At 51.0% G+C, this 19,391-nt stretch overlaps 1 protein-coding gene across 1 annotated transcript; it reads right to left on the reverse strand.

Moving 5' to 3' along the window:
• Positions 1-1,325: 1,325 nt before the first annotated feature.
• On the reverse strand, positions 1,326-19,391 carry TMEM114 (transmembrane protein 114). The gene is made up of 4 exons (XM_084764762.1): positions 18,682-19,391; positions 18,314-18,391; positions 5,631-5,768; positions 1,326-1,830 (listed from the first exon to the last, which is right to left on the reverse strand). Exons 1-4 carry the CDS (start codon positions 18,896-18,898, stop codon positions 1,598-1,600), a joined length of 666 nt encoding a protein of 221 aa, XP_084620888.1. The 5' UTR covers positions 18,899-19,391; the 3' UTR covers positions 1,326-1,597.

Here is a 19,391-nt window from a genome sequence, read left to right on the forward strand (position 1 = left end):
TGTTTGGGACAGATTAGGAGGTGTGGCTGTGTTGAAGGTGTGTCACTGGGAATGGCCTTTGAGGTTTCAAAAGCTCACCCCATTTCCAGTTAGCTGTCTCTGCCTCCTACTTTTGGATAAAGTTATAAGCACTCCACTACTGTCCCAGTGCCATGTCTGCCTGCCTGCCTGCCTGCCGTCATCTTCCTAACATGATGGTCATGGGTTTGAACCCTATGAAACCATGAGCCCCAACTTGAACATTTTCTTTTATAACTTTCCTTGGCTGTGGTGTTTTGTTGCAGGAATAGAAAAGTAACTAAGACAGTCATTAGGATGTTGATGTCACACAAGAGCAGTGATGCTATTGGTGACTGCAATGGTGCCATTTGATGTCAATGCCATGTGAGGATGGTGCCATTATGAAGATATAGTGTCATGATGCTGAGAATGGTGTTGCGGTCTACTAACCCCCACCGATGGCCACGGCTCATTGACCCACTGGCAACTCCTGGAGCTCCTTTACCCCAAGGCTCCGCATCTCCCATCTGTGGGCTGGGGTTCCCAGTGACTCCCGCTGAGCATGGCCAAGCTTCACCAACACAGAGAGCCCCTTTTCTCAGTCCTGCAAAGGGCTGACACCAGGCTTTCAGATTAGACACAGACACAGAAGTGACCGTCCAAGGGGTAGACTGTGGTTTTGAGGGCCATTCTTACCGACTGTGGCTGTCACCTGCCCCTCTTCATCTTGGGGGGGGGGGTGGTCTCCTGGAAACCCTGGAGAGGTACAGAGGACCCACACTGCCTGGCTGAGTGGAGTGGCCTAGGGGGGTCTCTAAATTCTAAGAATTAGAATTAGGTAGGACTCTTCCCAACTCCTCCACCCCAACTCCCCTCCCTGTTTTCCCTCCCTTCCACCCTCCCTCCCCTCTTCCACTCCCCTTCTCCGCTCTGTACTTTCCTCCTCCACCCTCACTTCCCTCCTCTGCTCCCTCAACTTCTCCCTCAGCTCCCCCTCCCTCCCCATCCCCCACATACTGACTGGAGTGACCTGGGACCACATTGTGCCCTCCTGTCTGTGTCCAGGTTGTGTGAAGTTCAAGGCAGCATCTGAGGTAAAGCTCCCCCGCTTCCCAGCCCCCTGGGACCCTGAGCCTGCTCAGAGAAGCTGTGCTGGAAGGCAAAGGTGACCCTTGAAGAGCCAAGTATGCCGGTGTCTCAATGCACCTTTGCACAACTTAAGTTAAGGACCCTCTCCAATCCACCCAGCATTTTCTCATAAAGACGCTGATCCAAAGGGCGGGGCCGAGGACAAAATGAAGCCAGGGGAGACAGAGTAGGGGCAGAGTTGCAAAGCTCCGAGGTGGCTAGGATTGGCATTTATTTCAGAGGATATGGGTTCCAAACTCCCTCTCCTCTTCCGGTCCAACACACACATACACACACACAGCATAGCAGAATAGGCCGCCCAGATAGCACAAAGACAGCATCCAGAGGGAGCTCATCCACAGCGGGCCACCACTGGCCCTCTAGCCTCTGTCAGTGGCATTTGAGGAAGAAAAGGTTGCTATCCACTGAGATAGGTCCAAAAGGCCTGCTCCTCCTGGATTGATCAAACTCAGATAGCTTGGTCCTGCCTCTGTCTCAGGCTGAGCACACGTGTAGCTACCAGGAAGGCCACCCCGGTGAGCAGCTCAGACACAAAGCTAATCCAGCCAAGGGCCAGGGACCAGCCAAAGCGTATGTCCACCTGATCCAGCAGGGTCCTCTCCTCCAGGAGGCATACAGCCTCTCGGAAGGCAGCGGCTGAGTACGCAATGTAGATGCTGATTCCCGTGAGGGTCACCATGGCTGCAGAGAAAGACCAGGACAGTCATTAAGAACCTCCTAACCTGCCCCTCCTCCCTACTCTTCCTCCACCCAGTCCCTCCTCCCTACTCCTCTTCCTCCACCCAGTCCCTCCTCCACCCAGTCCCTCCTCCACCCAGTCTCTCCTCCACCCAGTCCCTCCTCCCTACTCCTCTTCCTCCACCCAGTCCCTCCTCCCCACTCCTCCTCCACCCAGTCTCTCCTCCACCCAGTCCCTCCTCCCTACTCCTCCTCCACCCAGCTCCTCCCTCCATCCAGCTCCCTCCTTCATCCTTCCTCCATCTTCCTCTAACTCCTCCACCTCTCACCATCCCACCACACACCTTCTTCTACCTCCTTTGTGAAAACTCCTGGAAGGAAGCTTTGTCTGTAACGGCTGATTGGTTAAAATGTCAGTGAAGTGGAGGGTTGTACCAATCAAAGGGCTTAGAGTGTCGTCAGGGAGCACCCAAGTCCTACAGCAGCAGCATTCTCCCCACCATGCTGTAACTCACCTGCCCAACGCATATTTAAAAAGAGTCTTGATTCACAGCTCTCTTTATTCTGTTCCTATAAAACACTCCAGGAACCGCTACTTCATTGTAAAGTACTTGTGGAGACCTAAATCTGTGTGCCCAGGTCATGGCCACTAATATTCAGCTCCAGAAACACACACACACACACACACACACACACACACACACACACACACACACATACACACACACACATACACACACACACATACACACACACACACACACACATACACACACACACATACACACACACACACACACACATACACACACACACACACACACATACACACACACATACACACACACACACACATACACACACACATACACACACACACATACACACACACACATACACACACACACACATACACACACACACACATACACACACACACATACACCCACACACACACATACACACACACACACACATACACACACACACATACACACACACACACATACACACACACACACATACACACACACACACACATACACACACACACATACACACACACACACACACACATACACACACACACACACACACACATACACACACAGTTCCTTTGACATAAGAGCTGTCGGGGGTGGGGGGAGGGTCCCATAAACCTCCTTTTCCTCTATCTCCATCCTCCCTCAATTCTTACCTCCCTCCTCCCGCATTGTCCTCCCCTCTACCTTCATCTCCCTCCTCTGTCTCCCTCACTTTCTCCTCCATCCCTCCTTTCTTCCCTCCTCTTTCCCCCTCCCTCTGTTGTGCAGGACTGACCAAATAGCTGCCACCACCCTGAGTCCTGCTGAGCCTATCTCCTCTTCCCCCAACCCAGCCAGGGGTCTCCCCAGAGCTCTCCCTGTCTGCAAAGCCCTTGCTGAGCCAGAGCCCTGCCTGCTGCACTCTTCCCTCCCCCCCCCCCCATTCCCTCCTGCCAGAGGAAGTACTTCCTACTGCTAGCTAGTTCTGGATGAGCCTGAACAAGATTCACCCCTGTGACCCCACAGCGTCACAGCCCAAGTCACAGTTGCAGCTTGCCTTTGGGGTCTCTCATCAGGCTGTGATTGCTGGAGGGTGGTCCCCAAGCCTGCTTTTCTTTCCCCAGGCATCTACCGTGCTGGCACACAGTAGGTCTCCGTAAGACATTGGTCCAGGGTGTTGGCAACTGGCCACACCTGGGTTTTGTTATTTATTTTGCTCTGGTTCTGTAGTGCTGGGGATGGAACCCAGGGCCATGCACGTGCTAAGCCAGTGCTCCTACTGGGCCCATTGCAGCCCCTTATGTGGCCTTTTAACTTTGAAGTATTAAATGAATGATTCAGTCCCTTGATGGCTCCAGCCATACAAGCTGGTTTGTGCCTCCGGGTCAGAGAGGGCCACCACCAGAGCCTCACCTGAGGGAACTGTTATGAGAATTAGCCACTGAGGGACCCACCACAGCCAGGACCACGAATTACCATGCGTAGATAATGCTTCACATCAGCTGTGCCTTCCTTGATTTTCTTCCTCCAAGGTTCCCAAGGAACAATCTTTCTCGTGTGTGTGTGTGTATGTGTGTGTGTGTGTGTGTGTGTGTGTGTGTGTCTGTCTGTCTGTCTGTCTGTCTGTGTGATATGCACATGTGTCTACACATTCGAAGGCCAGAAGAGGGCATCTTCTTCTGTCACTCCCCACCTAATCCCCTTGAGACAGGATCTCTCACTGAACCTGGAGCCAAACTGACTGTCAGCTCCCTTCAGTCTGCACTCTGGAATGCTGGGACGATACGCATTCCTACAACCTGGCTTGTTCCGTGGGTTTGGGGATCTGAAACTGGGTATTCTTACTTCACAGCTAATGTTCTTATACATTGAACCAATTCCCTAGGCCACTGTCTCTCTCTTCTTTTGAATCAGAGAGCCAGAGAGCAACCATTTGGGGTGTGGGTCTCGCTTTCCTAAAGCCTCTGGCCAGCCATGTAAACAGGACTGCCTTGGTCTATGTCTGCCTGCCCAGCTTTGGTTTGGATTTGACTGATCTGGTTTGGTTTGGTTAGGTTTGGTTTAAGTATAGGTTTGGGGTTTGGGGGCTGTGGTTTGGATTCGGGTTTGAGAGGTATGGTTTCATTTGGTATTGGTTTTCTGGTTTTAGGAGCTTCTGTGTGTTATTATCTGGATTTCAGTTGGCAGCCTCCTGCCTCAGCTTCCTGAGTGTTGGGGTGACAGGTGTACACAACCATACCCTGATGTGTGTCACCTTCTGACAGTTACCCTTGTGTATTTTCACAGTGTGAGCCCCATGGTTGTGGGGTGGTGTGTGTGTGTGTGTGTGTGTGTGTGTGTGTGTGTGTGTGTGTGTTGGAGCAGCATGGGTCATATGTCGCCACACACAGCCTTTGGTTATGGTGAAATACCTAAATCTACCCTCTCAGCCACATTCAAGTGCAGGGCCTATGGGTGCGCAGTATGTGGGTGCAGGGCCTATGGGTGCATGGTATGTGAGTGCACAGCATTTGGGTGCTGACTGTAATCCCCGGAATGGAAGTAGACCCCCGAACTTATCCCATGCCCTCTACATGAAGTTGGGGGCCATTCAGGCAGCACACCCCCAGACACCTCTGCTGCTTCCACTCCTGTTGTATTGTCTCGCTGTGAGCTCTGCTCACTGAGAAACTGCAGCCAAGTGATATCAGGCACAACATATCCGTCTGTGCTGGGTCAGTCTGATTCCCCACAACAGAACTGCTGCTCAGCAGAAGGGAACAAAGACAGTGGGTGCCGGGGCCTCTTGTCAGCCAAGGCCATCACTGGGAGACCAGACAGAGGTGGCAGGCAGCTTTGCAGCAAGATATTGGGCTTGGCTCCCAAGGCTGAGTTCCCCCACCTTTCCCTTCCTTCCCTGGAACCAGAGATATGAGGAGTCCAAGGCTGGAAACCACTGCCCCTCCCATCTATGTCATAATGGGCAGATCCTCCTCTTCCTGCACACAGACAGACAGACAGACAGACAGACAGACAGACAGACACACACACACACACACACACACACACACACACACACACACAAGAAAGATTGTTCCTTGGGATCCTTGGAGGAGGAAAAACTCCAACATACTAGCAGTCTCTGATGATCTGCGGCCTTGGCTATGCAGACCGGGTGGAAACTGCCTCTCCATTTTGGGGTTTTACAGAAAGGGAGACTTGCCCCTGAAGGGGGTTATGGCACAGCACTCGTCACCCGTGCAGGTGTAGAGCCTGGCCCTCAGGCAGGCAGACACCTACCTCCAAACAGAAAGAGCATCCCAGAGAGCATGAGGAGGAGGTGGGTGCGGAGGAGGAAGCTCAGGAACCCGGTCATGCCCCCAAACACCATCACGATCAGACTGAAGGGTAACAAGATCACAAATGTCCCGTGCATAGCTGAGGAGAAGAGGGGGGACAGTCACATGGAGTTACTAGTATCCAGGGTTCAATGATTTACATACGTTTACCACGTGCCCACAATAGTAGGACTACCACCAGCTACTTCAAAATGACAGTAAGAACAGTGGACACCCCTGTGTGCACGGTCTATACAGTGAACATCTTTGCACTTTCTCCCTGTGACCCCTAGAGAGCAGTGTTGTATTATTTACTTATCTCAGTGCAAAATCAAGGGCTTGACATTCTAATGAGTATGCAAATAAACAAGTCTCCAAAATAAACACCAAGGCTCCTGGAAAATCTTGTTCCTTCCTAGGCTGAGGACAGTGGCTAATGGGTGAGCCGGTGAGTGGGCAGAGGAAATGGAGAAAGGCCATTTTATAAAAAAAACCTATACCCATATTCTGGCTCTGCCTCTAGCTCTTCCCCCAAATTACAGACACTTCATAAATTTGAGGCAACATGACTCATTTTATTTGGGGAAGTGGATCTAATTTCATCCTATGTCCAAGAAAAAAAAACTACACACCCCAAACCTTTGGTGGTCTTAATAATAAAAGATCATACAAGGACCAGAGAGATGGCTCTGTGGGTAAAAGCTCTCGCCATATTAGCCGAGTTTTATATCCCACATAAAGGTAGGAGGAGAAAGCCAGCTCTACAAGGTTGTCCTCACATGTGCCCAAACACCACACATATACAATAATGAACAAGATTTTAAAACTCTGACATACAGGCCGTCTCTGGTGATCTGGGGGCTTGGCTGCGATGTGAAAATAGTACAGACTGGGTGGAAGTTGTCAAGTTTGACCTTTTATGTGGGTGCTAGAGATTCACACTCAGGTCCTCACACTTGTGTCACAAAGCTGTTTACTCACTAAGCCAGCTTCTCAGCCCCCAGGACGTATTAATTTCAGCAGATGAATAAATGGTGTCTGCCATGAGCCCAACTCTATGGTCCAGCGACAAAGAAGAACAATTCACAGACAGGACCTGCTGGGGATGAAGGGATCGACTGCACACAGCATCATCATCCAGATCACAGCGTTTCTAAGAGCCACGCAATCATCAAAAAGCCATCAAATAACCACCTCAGCCTCAGGCACACACCAGCACTGAGACGAGCTGAGTCATGTGTGTCCCTCGATTGTCTCAGGATCTGCCAAGAACTGGCTGCCCGCATTGCCCTCACTGGGGTGTCTGCTCCACCATCTGAAAGCCAGGGGACCATAGCAAGCTGGGATGCAGCTTTGCAAACCTCAGTATTCTCATCTGTCGAATGGAAAGGCAACAAATAGCCCCATCCTCTAAGCCTGTGCGTTGAGGACTCAGTACATGAAAAAAAAAATTGTAAAAACCAATCATCCAGGGGTTGAGGAGATAGTTCCATCCATCAAACACCTGCTGTGAAAAAAAATAGGGACCTGAGTTTGGAGCCTTAGCACTTGGAAAAGTGAGGTCCCGCAGCAGCACCTATCTGTGACCCCGGTGATGGGCATATGGAAAGATGGATTCCCTTTTGTTTTGTTTTCCGAGACAGGGTTTCTCTATGTATCCCTGGCTGCCCTGGAACTCATTCCGCAGACCAGGCTGGCCTCAAACTCAGAAATTTCACTGCCTCTGCCTCCCAAGTGTCTAGTTGGAAAGAGGGATTTTTGCAGCTGTTGGCCAGTCAGTGGTCCCTGGATTGGTGAGCTTCAGAGTCAATGGGGAACTGCCTCAAGAACTAAGGGAGAGAGCAACCAAGGAAGCCACCTGACATCAACCTCCATCCTCCCTGGACATCACAGCCCAGTGCAGGAGAAGGATATTTGTAGCAGCACAGGTAGGGGACAGACACGGGGACAGCTGCAGGTGGAGATGTGCCACAGAGGAAACAAAGTGAGGCCCAAATCAAAACTTACTCTTTGATAACCTCCTGTATCTCTTGCATCTTCCGGCTCCAACGTCCACCAGCTGCGTAGCATAAAAGCTTGTGGGGGGGGTTCACAGAGCAGGGGGAGGGGGTGGGGGGAGGCCTCGGGGAGTGGGGGGGGATGGTGGTTCTGGGGATGTAGCTCTGCACCGTGCTTGCCTACCACTCATGAAGCCATTTTCCATTCCTAACACCAAACAAAACCGGGCACATTTGAAGAGGCGGCTCAGCAGTTAAAAACATCAGCAGCTCTCCCAGAGGAGCCGGGTTCAATTCCAAGGACCCACATGGCAACTAACAACCGCTTGTAAGTGCAGTTCTAAGCAGGGGTGTGGAGGGGGGGGTGTCTAACAACCTCTTCTGGCCTCCATGGGCACTGCACACAGGTGATGCATAGACAAGACACCCATACACATTCTTCATCATCATCCTTATAATCATCATCATCATCATCATCATCATCATCACCACCACCATCATCATCATCCTTATCATCATCAGCTCAAAAACCAAAAATAATTTAAACCAGTCATTATGGTACATGCCTATAATCGAAGCAGGTTGAGAGGTAGAGGCAGAAGGATCAGAAATTCAAAGTCATCCTCAGCTACATAGAGCATGCCTGGCCAGCCTGGGCTACACGAGATCTTGCCAAAACAACAAGCACCAGGGTTGCTAGGTTTTGGAGTCAAGTGTGTTTGAAATCATGGTCCCGGTTCCCTCTGTGGGGTATGGTCCTACAACGAGGCAGCAACTATTAGACAGCAGGCAGTAACATTAGGCAGCCCCACTCCGGGCTCAACCTCCACCTTCTGGCTCTTTGCTTTTCCTCTTGCAGGGACATCCACTCTTCAACCCAAGAGGACTTCAACTTGAGATCCTCAACCTCATCTGCAGTGTTGCTCCCCACCCCACCCCCCAAAAAATCATTCACCAACTCTGGAGCTGAGGACACGGCACGCCTTTTCTAAATGTATCCACTTAACGTGGCGTATGTGTGGGAGTCAGAGGATGGGGGTGTGGAGTCGGCTCGCTCTCCCTCCACCGATATGGGGTCTTGTGGTTTGAATGTGAACGCCTCCCCATAGGCTAATGCCTCTGAACACTTTGTCCTCAGCCGGAGGCAGTGTGTGGGAAGGCTGAGGAACCACTGGGAAATGGAGCCCTGCCAGAAGAGGTCCAGTGGGCTTTGAGGTTCTACAGCCTGGCTCCATCTTCTATTCAGCATTTTCTTCCTTAGGTAGATGCAGTGTGACCAGCTGGCCTCCTGCTCCTGCCATCATCCCTGCCTGCCTGCCGCCAGGCCCTCCACACCATGGTGGACTCTATCCCCCTGGAATCGTGAGCCAAAATAAGCCTTTTCTCCATTAAGTTGTGTTTGTCCTGGATATTCTATCATGGCACCAGAAAAGAAACTAATGCTCGTGGGTCCTACAAGGCTTGCGAGGCAAGTGCCACGCCCACTGAACCATCTCTCAGACCCAGGCACCTCTATGTGTTAGTGGCATCATTTACCACGCTACCATACCTTGGGTGATATACAGGAGTATCCTATATGCCAAGAGTGGGTGCTCATGAGTGGTAGCTATGGCGACGGCGACCACGCTATCATTACATTACAGCTGGTTTTACGGTGTCACTATAGATCTACGTATTATACTGGCGTGGGTAGGACAAGTGTCTTCAGAGCTTGGTCCCCAGCTTGGCTCTATCAGGAAGTGATGAGAACAGGAAGATCTGGGGCCTGGAGTGAGGGATGAGGTCAGCAGGACATGGTAAGACCCTGGCCCCTGTCTCATTCTTACATCCCGGCTGTGGAGCGAGCACTTTTGCTCAGCCAAGTGTTCCCACCAACAGTGTGTCACCACAGCTCCAAAGCGATGGGCCCAGTTGAGAGCACAGTGTGACCTTCAGATCCATGAGCAAACATAAACTTTCTGTGCTCACCAGTAGATCGTGTCAGGTGTCCTGATAAGGGAACACTGACTAATGCAGCTGAGACACGGCGGCAGACAGCATCCCCCTGCCTGTAACACCATGTGACCAAGACGTTCGTCTCTTCCTGCAGCTTAATGTTCTAGCACATTAATCCAGTCTTCTTGTAGGCGACATAATTTTCCTTGACATTGTGCATTCACATAAATGTCTAGTCATGCTCCATCCAACCCACTGGGGCTTTCTTATTTCCACTGCTTCAAACAAGCTATGGTGTAGCTCATCCTTGAAACCTCACAGAGAGGCTAGAAGTGGAACCAGCTGTTTGAGTGTTTTAAAGACGGGACTGGTTGGCTTTCTATAGACACCCCAGAAAGGCCACCTTCATACCCAAGCCTTCATGCTCCTGAGGAGTTGTGGCCCCGCATTTGTCAGCTTTCCATTGCTGTGACAAAATATCTGAGAGAGGGGGGAAAATAAATAAAAAGAAGAAAGGTTGATTTGGGCTCAGAGTTTCCAAGGTTTCGGTCCATGCTCACCTGGCTCCCTGGCTCTCAGGCTGGTGACAGGGCAGAAACGTCATAGCAGAGGAGGGCCACTCGCCTCTGGGCAGGCAAGAAGCAGAGAGGAAGGAAGGGGACAGTGACACAGCACTCCTCCGTCACTTCCTCCAACCTGCTCCTCCTAAAGCTCATTCGATCAAACCCCTCCACACATTCTCCACCGATACAGCTGGTGCCTGGCCACCCGGTGACCGCTCTCTGCCCTCCCCACTTGGTGACCTCTCCACAAATGGAGATCATGAGAGGAGATTCCATATCTAAGCCTGGACAGACTGCTGGGCTCTGGCCTCACTCACTGTCTGCATCTACCTTGCCCATAGCACCACGCAGAGGAAATCACGCTTTCTTTCCCTCCTGTGCCCAGAGTTTCTTGACTTTGCATATTTATTTTACGTCCTCCTTTCCAGCTCTGCCTCCCCAGCCCCCACCTTCTCCCTCTTGCACCCCCTCACTTCCGCTCTCATTTTGCACCCAGCTTAATCCCTCCCTCCCCCCCACTGCAGCGGCCAACCCAATCTAGTCATTTTTCCCCCTGACTTCACCTCCTCAGAGGTAGCCAGGCCAGGCTCCCAACCCTCAGTCAGCCTCTGATGCTGGCCTGTTTTGATGCGAAAAGCATTTGACCCTCTGAGCCAACCTCTGACCAGCGTGATTATAGTCACCTACTCAAATGAGATGCAACTGAAGACTGGCCTGGAAAAGCACATGTGTGCACCTGTGTGTGTTTACATGTTTCTGTGTGTGCAGGTCTGAGTGCATCTGTGTAGTGTGCATGCTCAGGCCAGAGGTCAACCTCAGGTGTCATTTCTAAGAGCATCTTTTGGGTTGATTTTTTTTTTTTAGCAGAGTCTCTCACTGGCCTGGAACTTGTGGAGCAGCTAGGCTGGCTAGACAGAGAACCGGGGGACTCACCTATCTCTTGCCTACCTGCCTACTAAAACTAGAGTAACAAGCATGCACCACAGTTTGTGGGGGATTTGGGGGGGGTTGTTGTTGTTTTGAGGGAGGTTATGAATTTTGGTTTGGTTTGGTTTTGGTTGGTGTTTGGGTTGGGTTTTGTAGGTTCTAGATATCAAACTCAGGTCCTCGTGCTGTTGTGGCAAGCACTCTACACACTAAGCCAGTTCCCCTGTCCTCTTATCTTCTTGTACACACACTGTACTGAAATGTGACTCAGCATCCTTCCAACAGAGTAGAGGTAAACTGCTCAGGTTCAAGTCCCAGATGGGCCAGCTACTGTGCAAACTTAAGTGACTCACCTACTCTCTCTGTGCCATAAGTTTTCTTATCTACAAAGCTGGGTCTGATAATAGGTATAACACTGATCACCTCTTGGGCTGGCTGTTGTAGAGATTAAAGCAGTTGGTAAGTGTGAAGAGATAAGAGCAGCATTTGACCCAAGGAAGCTAGCTATTTCATGATATTTAATGTCAGAGAGATAACTCAATGCTAGGATAAAATAAACAAATAAATCAGTGGACCAGGGTGGGAAAATGGCTCAGTGGGTGAAATGCTTGCTATGCTAGGGTGAGGGCCTGAATTCAAAACCCCAGCATCAGCCGGGCAGGGGTGGCTCACACCTTTAATCCCAGCACTCTGGAGCCAGAGGCAAGTGGATCTTTGTGAGTTCGAGGCCAGCCTGGTCTACAAAGAGAGTCCAGGACAGCCAGGGCTATTACGCAGAAAAACCCTATCTTGAAAAATACAAAACAAAAAACAACAAAAACCCAAGTATATGCTTAGCATGTACACCTTCACACACACACACACACACACACACACACACACACACAAACCACACATACACACATGCACACACAAAACATTCTTTTTTTTTAAACTTCATTATTGTGTGTGTGCACATGTGTTGAGAGATCATCTGTATCATATCACACATGTAGTGCCCAGAGGGCCACTTTGTGGAGTCAACTTTCTCTTACCACATTTCCATGGGTTCTAGGGACAAAACTCAAACCCTTAGGCTTGCACAGCAAGCTCTTCACCCACTGAGCCATCCAATCAACCCCCAGAATCTCTACAGATAAATACATCTCCGATTACTAGCTCCATTTTACAAGTGAGAAACTTGAGGCTCAGGGATATAATAAAGATTTCGGGATTAATTGAGCTCCTTCTGTATACAGATCCTATGCCTGGATCTTTGCATAAAGGATCTCATTTCCTCTCAGAATAGCTCCCTTAGGAACACAGATGACTGCTAAGAATTCCCATGACCAGGTAAGTTGCAGTCAAGAGTTCAGACTCTCTATGCCTTGTTTTTGAGGGGCTGATGCCATTTCTGCCCCTTTATTATGATGGCAGCTCATGCCTTTAATCCCAGGGGAGGCAGAGGCAGGCAGATCACTGTGAATTCAAGGCCAGCCTGGTCTACAAAGCGAGTCCAGGGCAGCCAACACTACACAGAGAACCCTGTCTCAAAAAATAAAAAAATAAAAGTGGTCATAAGGCTCACGCTTTTAATCCCAACACTCTGGAGACGAAAGCAAGAGGATCTTTGAGTTAGAGGCCACCTTGGTCTACAGAGTGAGCTCTGGAACAGCCAAGGCTACACAGAGAAACCGTGTCTCAGAGAGGGAAATTAATAATAATAATAATAATAATAATAATAATAATAATAATAATAATAATAATAATAGCTACATATCAGCTTGGCCAATCAGCATACAGTGTCTTTTTAGCTTTAGCCAATGGGCTCAGCTCACAGGCATATGACCTGACCTGGCCCAATGGGAGAGCTGGAAGTTTCTGCAAAGCAGAAGCCCCTCCCTTGGGGAGGATGCAAGACTCTGCCCCCAAACAGACCCCGCCCCCTTCAGAGCAAAGCTCTGAGAGGGAGGGAGGGGAGTTCCTGGGATACCAGCACACTGGACCTACTCAAAATCGTGGGCCAGCCATTCTCCCCTTTAAGTTGGCATAATTGGTGTATCTGTCATTTCCACCCAAAGATTCCTGGCTGACACCCTGCTCACTGCTCACTGGGCTCTTGAAGAACAAAAGTATTTACCCAGGCAAATACTCAATCCAGGTATCAAGACTCTGACACTAAGGTTGCGACCCCTGGAAGCCGAACTGGTTGGCTTTTATCTGAGAGCAGTCTTAACAAGGAATTATCTAGCTGTATTTGGCCTGTGGGCGTGTCTTGATTGGTGGTTTAAGTAGGATGATCCACCCTGAATATCCAAAGCATAAATTCATGCACTGGGCTCTGGGTGGCATAAAGTAGGGAAGGCTGAGTACTAGCAAGCAACCCAAAACCCACCCATCCCTCTTTGCCCTTGACTGTGGACACAATTCTCTAAATTCCTGCCTTGGCTTCCTGGCAGTGGTAGACTGGGGACTAGAATTGTAAGCCAAATAAACCCTTTCTTCCCTAAGTTGCTTTTTGTCAGGGTGTTTGTCACAGTAACAGAAATCAAACTAGGGCACATGGCTTTCTCTGCCCCCTGGATGGAAGAGAGAAGGAGTTGGGCCATCTGCTCACCCTCCTCCTCCCAGGTGGCCAAATGGAATCAAAAGGCAATGGTGATGGAATTTGCCTGACCACTCTGCCTTCCTTCTAGAGTCAGAATCTGTGAAAGTGCTCCCTTGGCAGGCTTGGGTTTTCTGCCCATCCATGCCCACCAGGATCAGCTTAGGGGGCTGACTCAGTGTTCTGTTGTCAGCCTGTCTCTCTGGCCAGTGTAGCGGATCTTTAAATGACTAGAACATCTTTACATCATAAAGAGCTTGGACCAAACACAAAATCCATTTATGGGGAAAAAACCAATTCTGAGAAAAAGCTCTCTCTGGGGGTGATTGCAATGAGTGTGCAGTCCGAAGGGGCAGCTTGCCCTCATTCCTGGATAATACAATGGAAACAGCAGCAGCCCCAGCTCCTGGATGTATATGTAACCCCGGACTTGTTAAAGGCAGCTCTCAAATCCCATCCTCACTGTGAGATCAGAAGGAGGCTGGCAGGATGGCCCAGTGGTTAAAGTGCTTGCCATGCAACCCAGATGACCTGAGTACACTCCCCAGAACTCACAACAAGGTGGAAGACGAGAACCAATTCACGAAGTTGCCTCTGATCTATACACAGACATCACACAGAATAATAGTAAACATAATTTTTTAAAAAAACTCTGTGTAATAGAGGTGTTTAAAAAATATTAAAAAGAAGATGGCTGCTACCCTCACAAGAGAGAGCTGAGGCCCAGACAGGTGGAGGAAATGCCCAAGAAATGTCCCACATAAAGGGGCTGCTTAGACGTACATCTGAGGTGGAGAGCTAAGAGGAGCTAAGAAGCTGCTGACTGACACTTCTGCCTGTGGCAAAGGAAAGCCAGCCCAGTGACAACTATCTAGCTACTGGCTTCACCTGTGAGCAGGACACAGTGGGCAAATGACAGCACCCAGCCTGGCAGGGTCGCCAATGTGTCTACTGATCAAAGGGGCTTTAGTGGGAAAGTGAGTGACTGCTGAGAGCTAGCCATGAGTCTGACAAGCCCTTCCCTGAGGCAGCAGGCTGCCCTATAGACCCACAACTGAAAAACAAAGTGAGGTCTTGGGTGAGGTGATGCTCGCTCATGCAATGTCTTATTTTACCGTTGTTATTAATTTCTTCCTCTGTGCTGGGATAGAGCCCAGGACTTTGTGCATCCTAGTCAAGTCACTGAGCTATACCTCCAGGCCTTTTAAAACTACTAGTTTAGCATAAATTGCCCAGGCTGACACTGAACTCACATTGGAGCTCAACAGTCTTTAAACTTGTGGTCTTCCTGCCTCCGTCTCCTAAGCGTTTCACGTATTTTCATTCTCCTTTTGTAGGGTCCTGACAGCACCCTTTATGGATTTGACATCCCATTTTGATCAGTGTGGAAGTGAGCCTTAGAAAGGCCAAGAGACCTACTCCAGGATCAAGAGGACCAGAGAAGGCACTGAGTTAGGACCAGACCCGTTCTCCCTCCCGTGCCTCACACAGAGAATCTAGATGGTTCTTGAAGCACCTCTCAGTGCAGCTGGTGTACATGGCAGTACAGACTGCCTGTCCCCCTCCTCAGTTCCCACACAGGGGAAACTTCTGGCAGTGGGAACTTACTTACACAGAGTTGTGCTGGAGCAGGACTGAGAAGCAGCTGACAAGAGCCAGTTAAGATGTGGGGGGATTTTGTGAGCAGATAATATTATGCTGACAATTTTTAACTGGTCACAGTGGGACTGTTTACACCACAGAAATGGGCTAATACTATAAGTCAAGGGCTTTAAACTTAAGTTTTCCCAGGAAAGCTAGTGGTAAAATATTTCCCAGAATGTTACTGGACTTGGGAGAAACAGTTCTGGTCCATTCACCTATGTGCCTGTCCATCCATCCACCCATCCATTCATCCATCCATCCATCCATCCACCCATCTATCTATCCATCCATCCATCCACCCATCCATCCATCCACCCATCCACCCATCCATCCATCCATCCATCCATCCACCTATCCATCCACCCATCCATCCACCCATCCATCTATCCATCCACCCACCCATCCATCCATCCATCCACCCATCCATCCATCATCCACCCATCCATCCATCCATCCATCCATCCACCCATCCATCCACCCATCCATCCATCCATCCATCCATCCATCCACCCATCCATCCATCCATCCATCCACCCATCCATCCATCCATCCATCCACCCATCCATCCACCCATCCATCTACCCATCCATCCATCTATCCATCCATCCATCCACCCATCCACCCATCCATCCATCCATCCATCCATCCACCCATCCATCCACCCATCCATCCATCCATCCATCCATCCACCCATCCATCCACCCATCCATCCATCCATCCACCCATCCATCCACCCATCCATCCATCCATCCATCCATCCACCCATCCACCCATCCATCCATCCATCCATCCACCCACCCATCCATCCACCCATCTATCCACCCATCCATCCATCCATCCATCCATCCATCCATCCACCCATCCATCCACCCACCCATCCACCCATCCATCCACCCATCCATCCATCCATCCATCCACCCATCCACCCATCCATCCATCCATCCATCCACCCACCCATCCATCCACCCATCTATCCACCCATCCATCCATCCACCCATCCATCCATCCATCCATCCATCCATCCATCCATCCACCCATCCATCCATCCATCCATCCACCCATCCATCCACCCATCCATCTACCCATCCATCCATCCATCCATCCATCCACCCATCCACCCATCCATCCATCCATCCATCCATCCATCCACCCATCCATCCACCCATCCATCCATCCATCCATCCATCCACCCATCCATCCACCCATCCATCCATCCATCCACCCATCCATCCACCCATCCATCCATCCATCCATCCACCCATCCACCCATCCATCCATCCATCCATCCACCCACCCATCCATCCACCCATCTATCCACCCATCCATCCACCCATCCATCCATCCATCCATCCATCCACCCATCCACCCATCCATCCAGTCACTCACTCGCCCTTCCATCCAGCCATTCAGTAATCCTTCTATCCAGTCATCCCCTCATCCATCCATCCAGTCCCTCACTCACCCAGTCGTTCACTCAACCTTTCGCCCATCCAATCACAGGGCCATCCACTCAGTCACATCTATGTATTTGACCCATAATGTGGCTTGCCTTCACCGTCATGTTTGTTCATCGGACTTTTGTTTTGTGAGCTGCTGTCTGCTAGGTTCTGTGCTAAGTACTGACATTTCAACAGTTGGCAAGATAGAGATAGTCCCTGCCTTCATGGGGTTTACAGTCTAATGAAAGGTTCTATACCCCAAAAAAAAGCCAAACGACCTGTACAGTGACAAGGAATTAGGCAAGCTAAGTTGGTAGGCGGGAGCAGAGAGACATCAGGAAGAGGAGGAATCTAGGTGTACAGAGTCCTGTGGAAGGAGGAATCCTGGGATGCAGAGGGAAAGGCTAGGGAATAAATGACACAGAGAGGCAGGCTAAGGCTCACTCGCTAAGCCTCCGGCAGCCTGTCCAAGGCCGCGCACGTCCAAAGCCTATGGATGCCCATCCTCCTTCTCCGCTCAGATCCCTTCTATGAGACCCTTCCTGGACTCAGTTTCCAAGGGAAAGCCAAAAAATGGATGTGACACCCAGGCTGGCGAAGGTCCCAGCTGCTCGGGTGGCTGACACAGGAAAATTGCAAGTCCAAGACCTGACTGAGTCACGGAGTGTGTTCAGGGTCAGTTTAGAACACTCTGCTCAAAGTAAAAGCTGGAAAGGAGGAAAGAGGGGGCCTGGGGACAGAGCTCAGTGGTAGAGAGCATTTGCCTGTGTGAACATGAGCCTGGATTTAAAGCCCAGCACTGAAGTGGGGGTGGAGAGAAAATGGAGGTCCCACATTCACAGAGTGGATGTGAGAATCAAGGACAGCGATGGAAAGCTCTTGGCTGAGTGTCTGGACAGCCCGAAGTTTCAATAAACAAAATACTCCCTTTGTTTCCCTCCTACCACAAGTGCCATCAAGCCGTTCCCCTCCCTTCTTTTGAGCCTCCCTTCTCTAAGTTCCAGGCTCTATGTGGGGTGGAGATGAGGGATTCGGTTGCTGGGAAAACCAGACACCAACAAAGGCACATGCAGTGGCCCTTCAGGGAACAGACTGTTCGACCCCTCCTAAGTACCTGCCGTGAATCCCACACACACACACACACACACACTTTCCACTGATAAGCTGTCCCTCAGTGTATGGAATAAGACATTTCATTCAGCGTTCAGCATGCAAGGACATCGGCTTAGGCTCCCCACACCTTCATTCTGTGGCCGCTCAAACGCAATTGCTAGTGTAAGGAGGACCTCTCTCTGCAGCGACTCCGCGACTGTATTTGAGTTCTCTCTAGGTCAACGGTACATAGAGCTGCAGGTTGATTTGGATGAATTTCGTACACTTCGAGGGGAGAGCAAGGTGGCCCCGCCCCCGGCATAGCCCCACCCACTTCTCAGGCCCTGTGGTCAAAGGCTCCCTGACCACAGCAGTTCAGGAACCCAAGTTTGGAGAAGAGTGTCAAAACTGAGAGGGGCCGAAAGGGACTGTCCCCTCCCTCATTCCATTATCCCTTGACTTACTGAGAAGCTGTCGGCTGGAGTCGCTGACGGTCACATTCCCCTGCCAGAAGGGGTTCATCAGCGGCATGCAGCTCTGGACTGATGCGAAGAAGGAATTAATGGGCAGAACCCTGGCATTCTCTCCCCCCTCCCCGATCCCCCGCCCCAAAGTCGCCCTAGATGTCTTCCACCCAAGAAAGCAAGTGGAGAGTACTGTGCACTTGTGAGCCGAGCTAGACCTTGCAATTTTTGCAGACCAGACTCTCTGTCCATGCCCCCCCCCGCCCCGGCCCCGGAACCGCTAAAGCGTGTGAGCCAAGCAACAAGTCCCAGGCTTGCAGGTCCTACACCCCAGTGAGAGAATGCGGACTCTTGAGGAGGACCCTTACCCCGGCAAGTCCGCCAGAGTCCCGAGTGGGAACTCAGAGACTCCTGCTGGCTGCGGTTGGTGGGTCCCCGATCCTGAGCTCCCGGGCTGCTCCTCTCCAGCCTCTCGGTGTCGATGATGTACCAGAAGTCGGTGCCAATAGCCGCCGCCAGCAGCACGAAGCTGAGCACCCCGCTCAGTGCCGCCGCGCCTGCCAGAGCGCCCAGGCGCACCCGCATCTCCCAGCGTAGGGCCCCCAGGCGGCGGCTCCTGGCTACGCTCCTCGTCTGTTCGCTGCACCCTAAATTCTCCAGCGTGGATCTGGCACCAGGCTCAAACTCCGGCTCCACCACCCTCACCAGAGCGATCACACTCGCACGTGCTCCGGTTCAGACCCGCGATCTCAGGGCTCCCCGGTCCTGCAGCCCTCCACCCTGGTGCCTTCCGACTGTCCTCGGAGCATGGGTCACACACCAGCACTGTCGCCGCCTCCTCCCTCAGCTCCAGCCTGCGCTTGCTGGGTGCTCAGTCTCAGAATCCCCTTCCTTCTAGTTCTGTACTCTTCTCCCCACTCATACTTTGCTGCCTCACTCTCCACGAGCCTCTCGAGCCGCTCCCTGCCTCTGATGCGATCGACCTCAGCCCTCCCCACAGTTCAGCTCGGGTCTAACTTAGCTTCCGGCAGCTCCAGTTCAGGGCCAGTGCCCTAAAACCTCGTGAAGATGGGCTCTT

The sequence above is a fragment of the Acomys minous genome (genome assembly GCF_964271855.1).
Source record: "Acomys minous genome assembly, chromosome: 16".
Taxonomy (NCBI): domain Eukaryota; kingdom Metazoa; phylum Chordata; class Mammalia; order Rodentia; family Muridae; genus Acomys; species Acomys minous.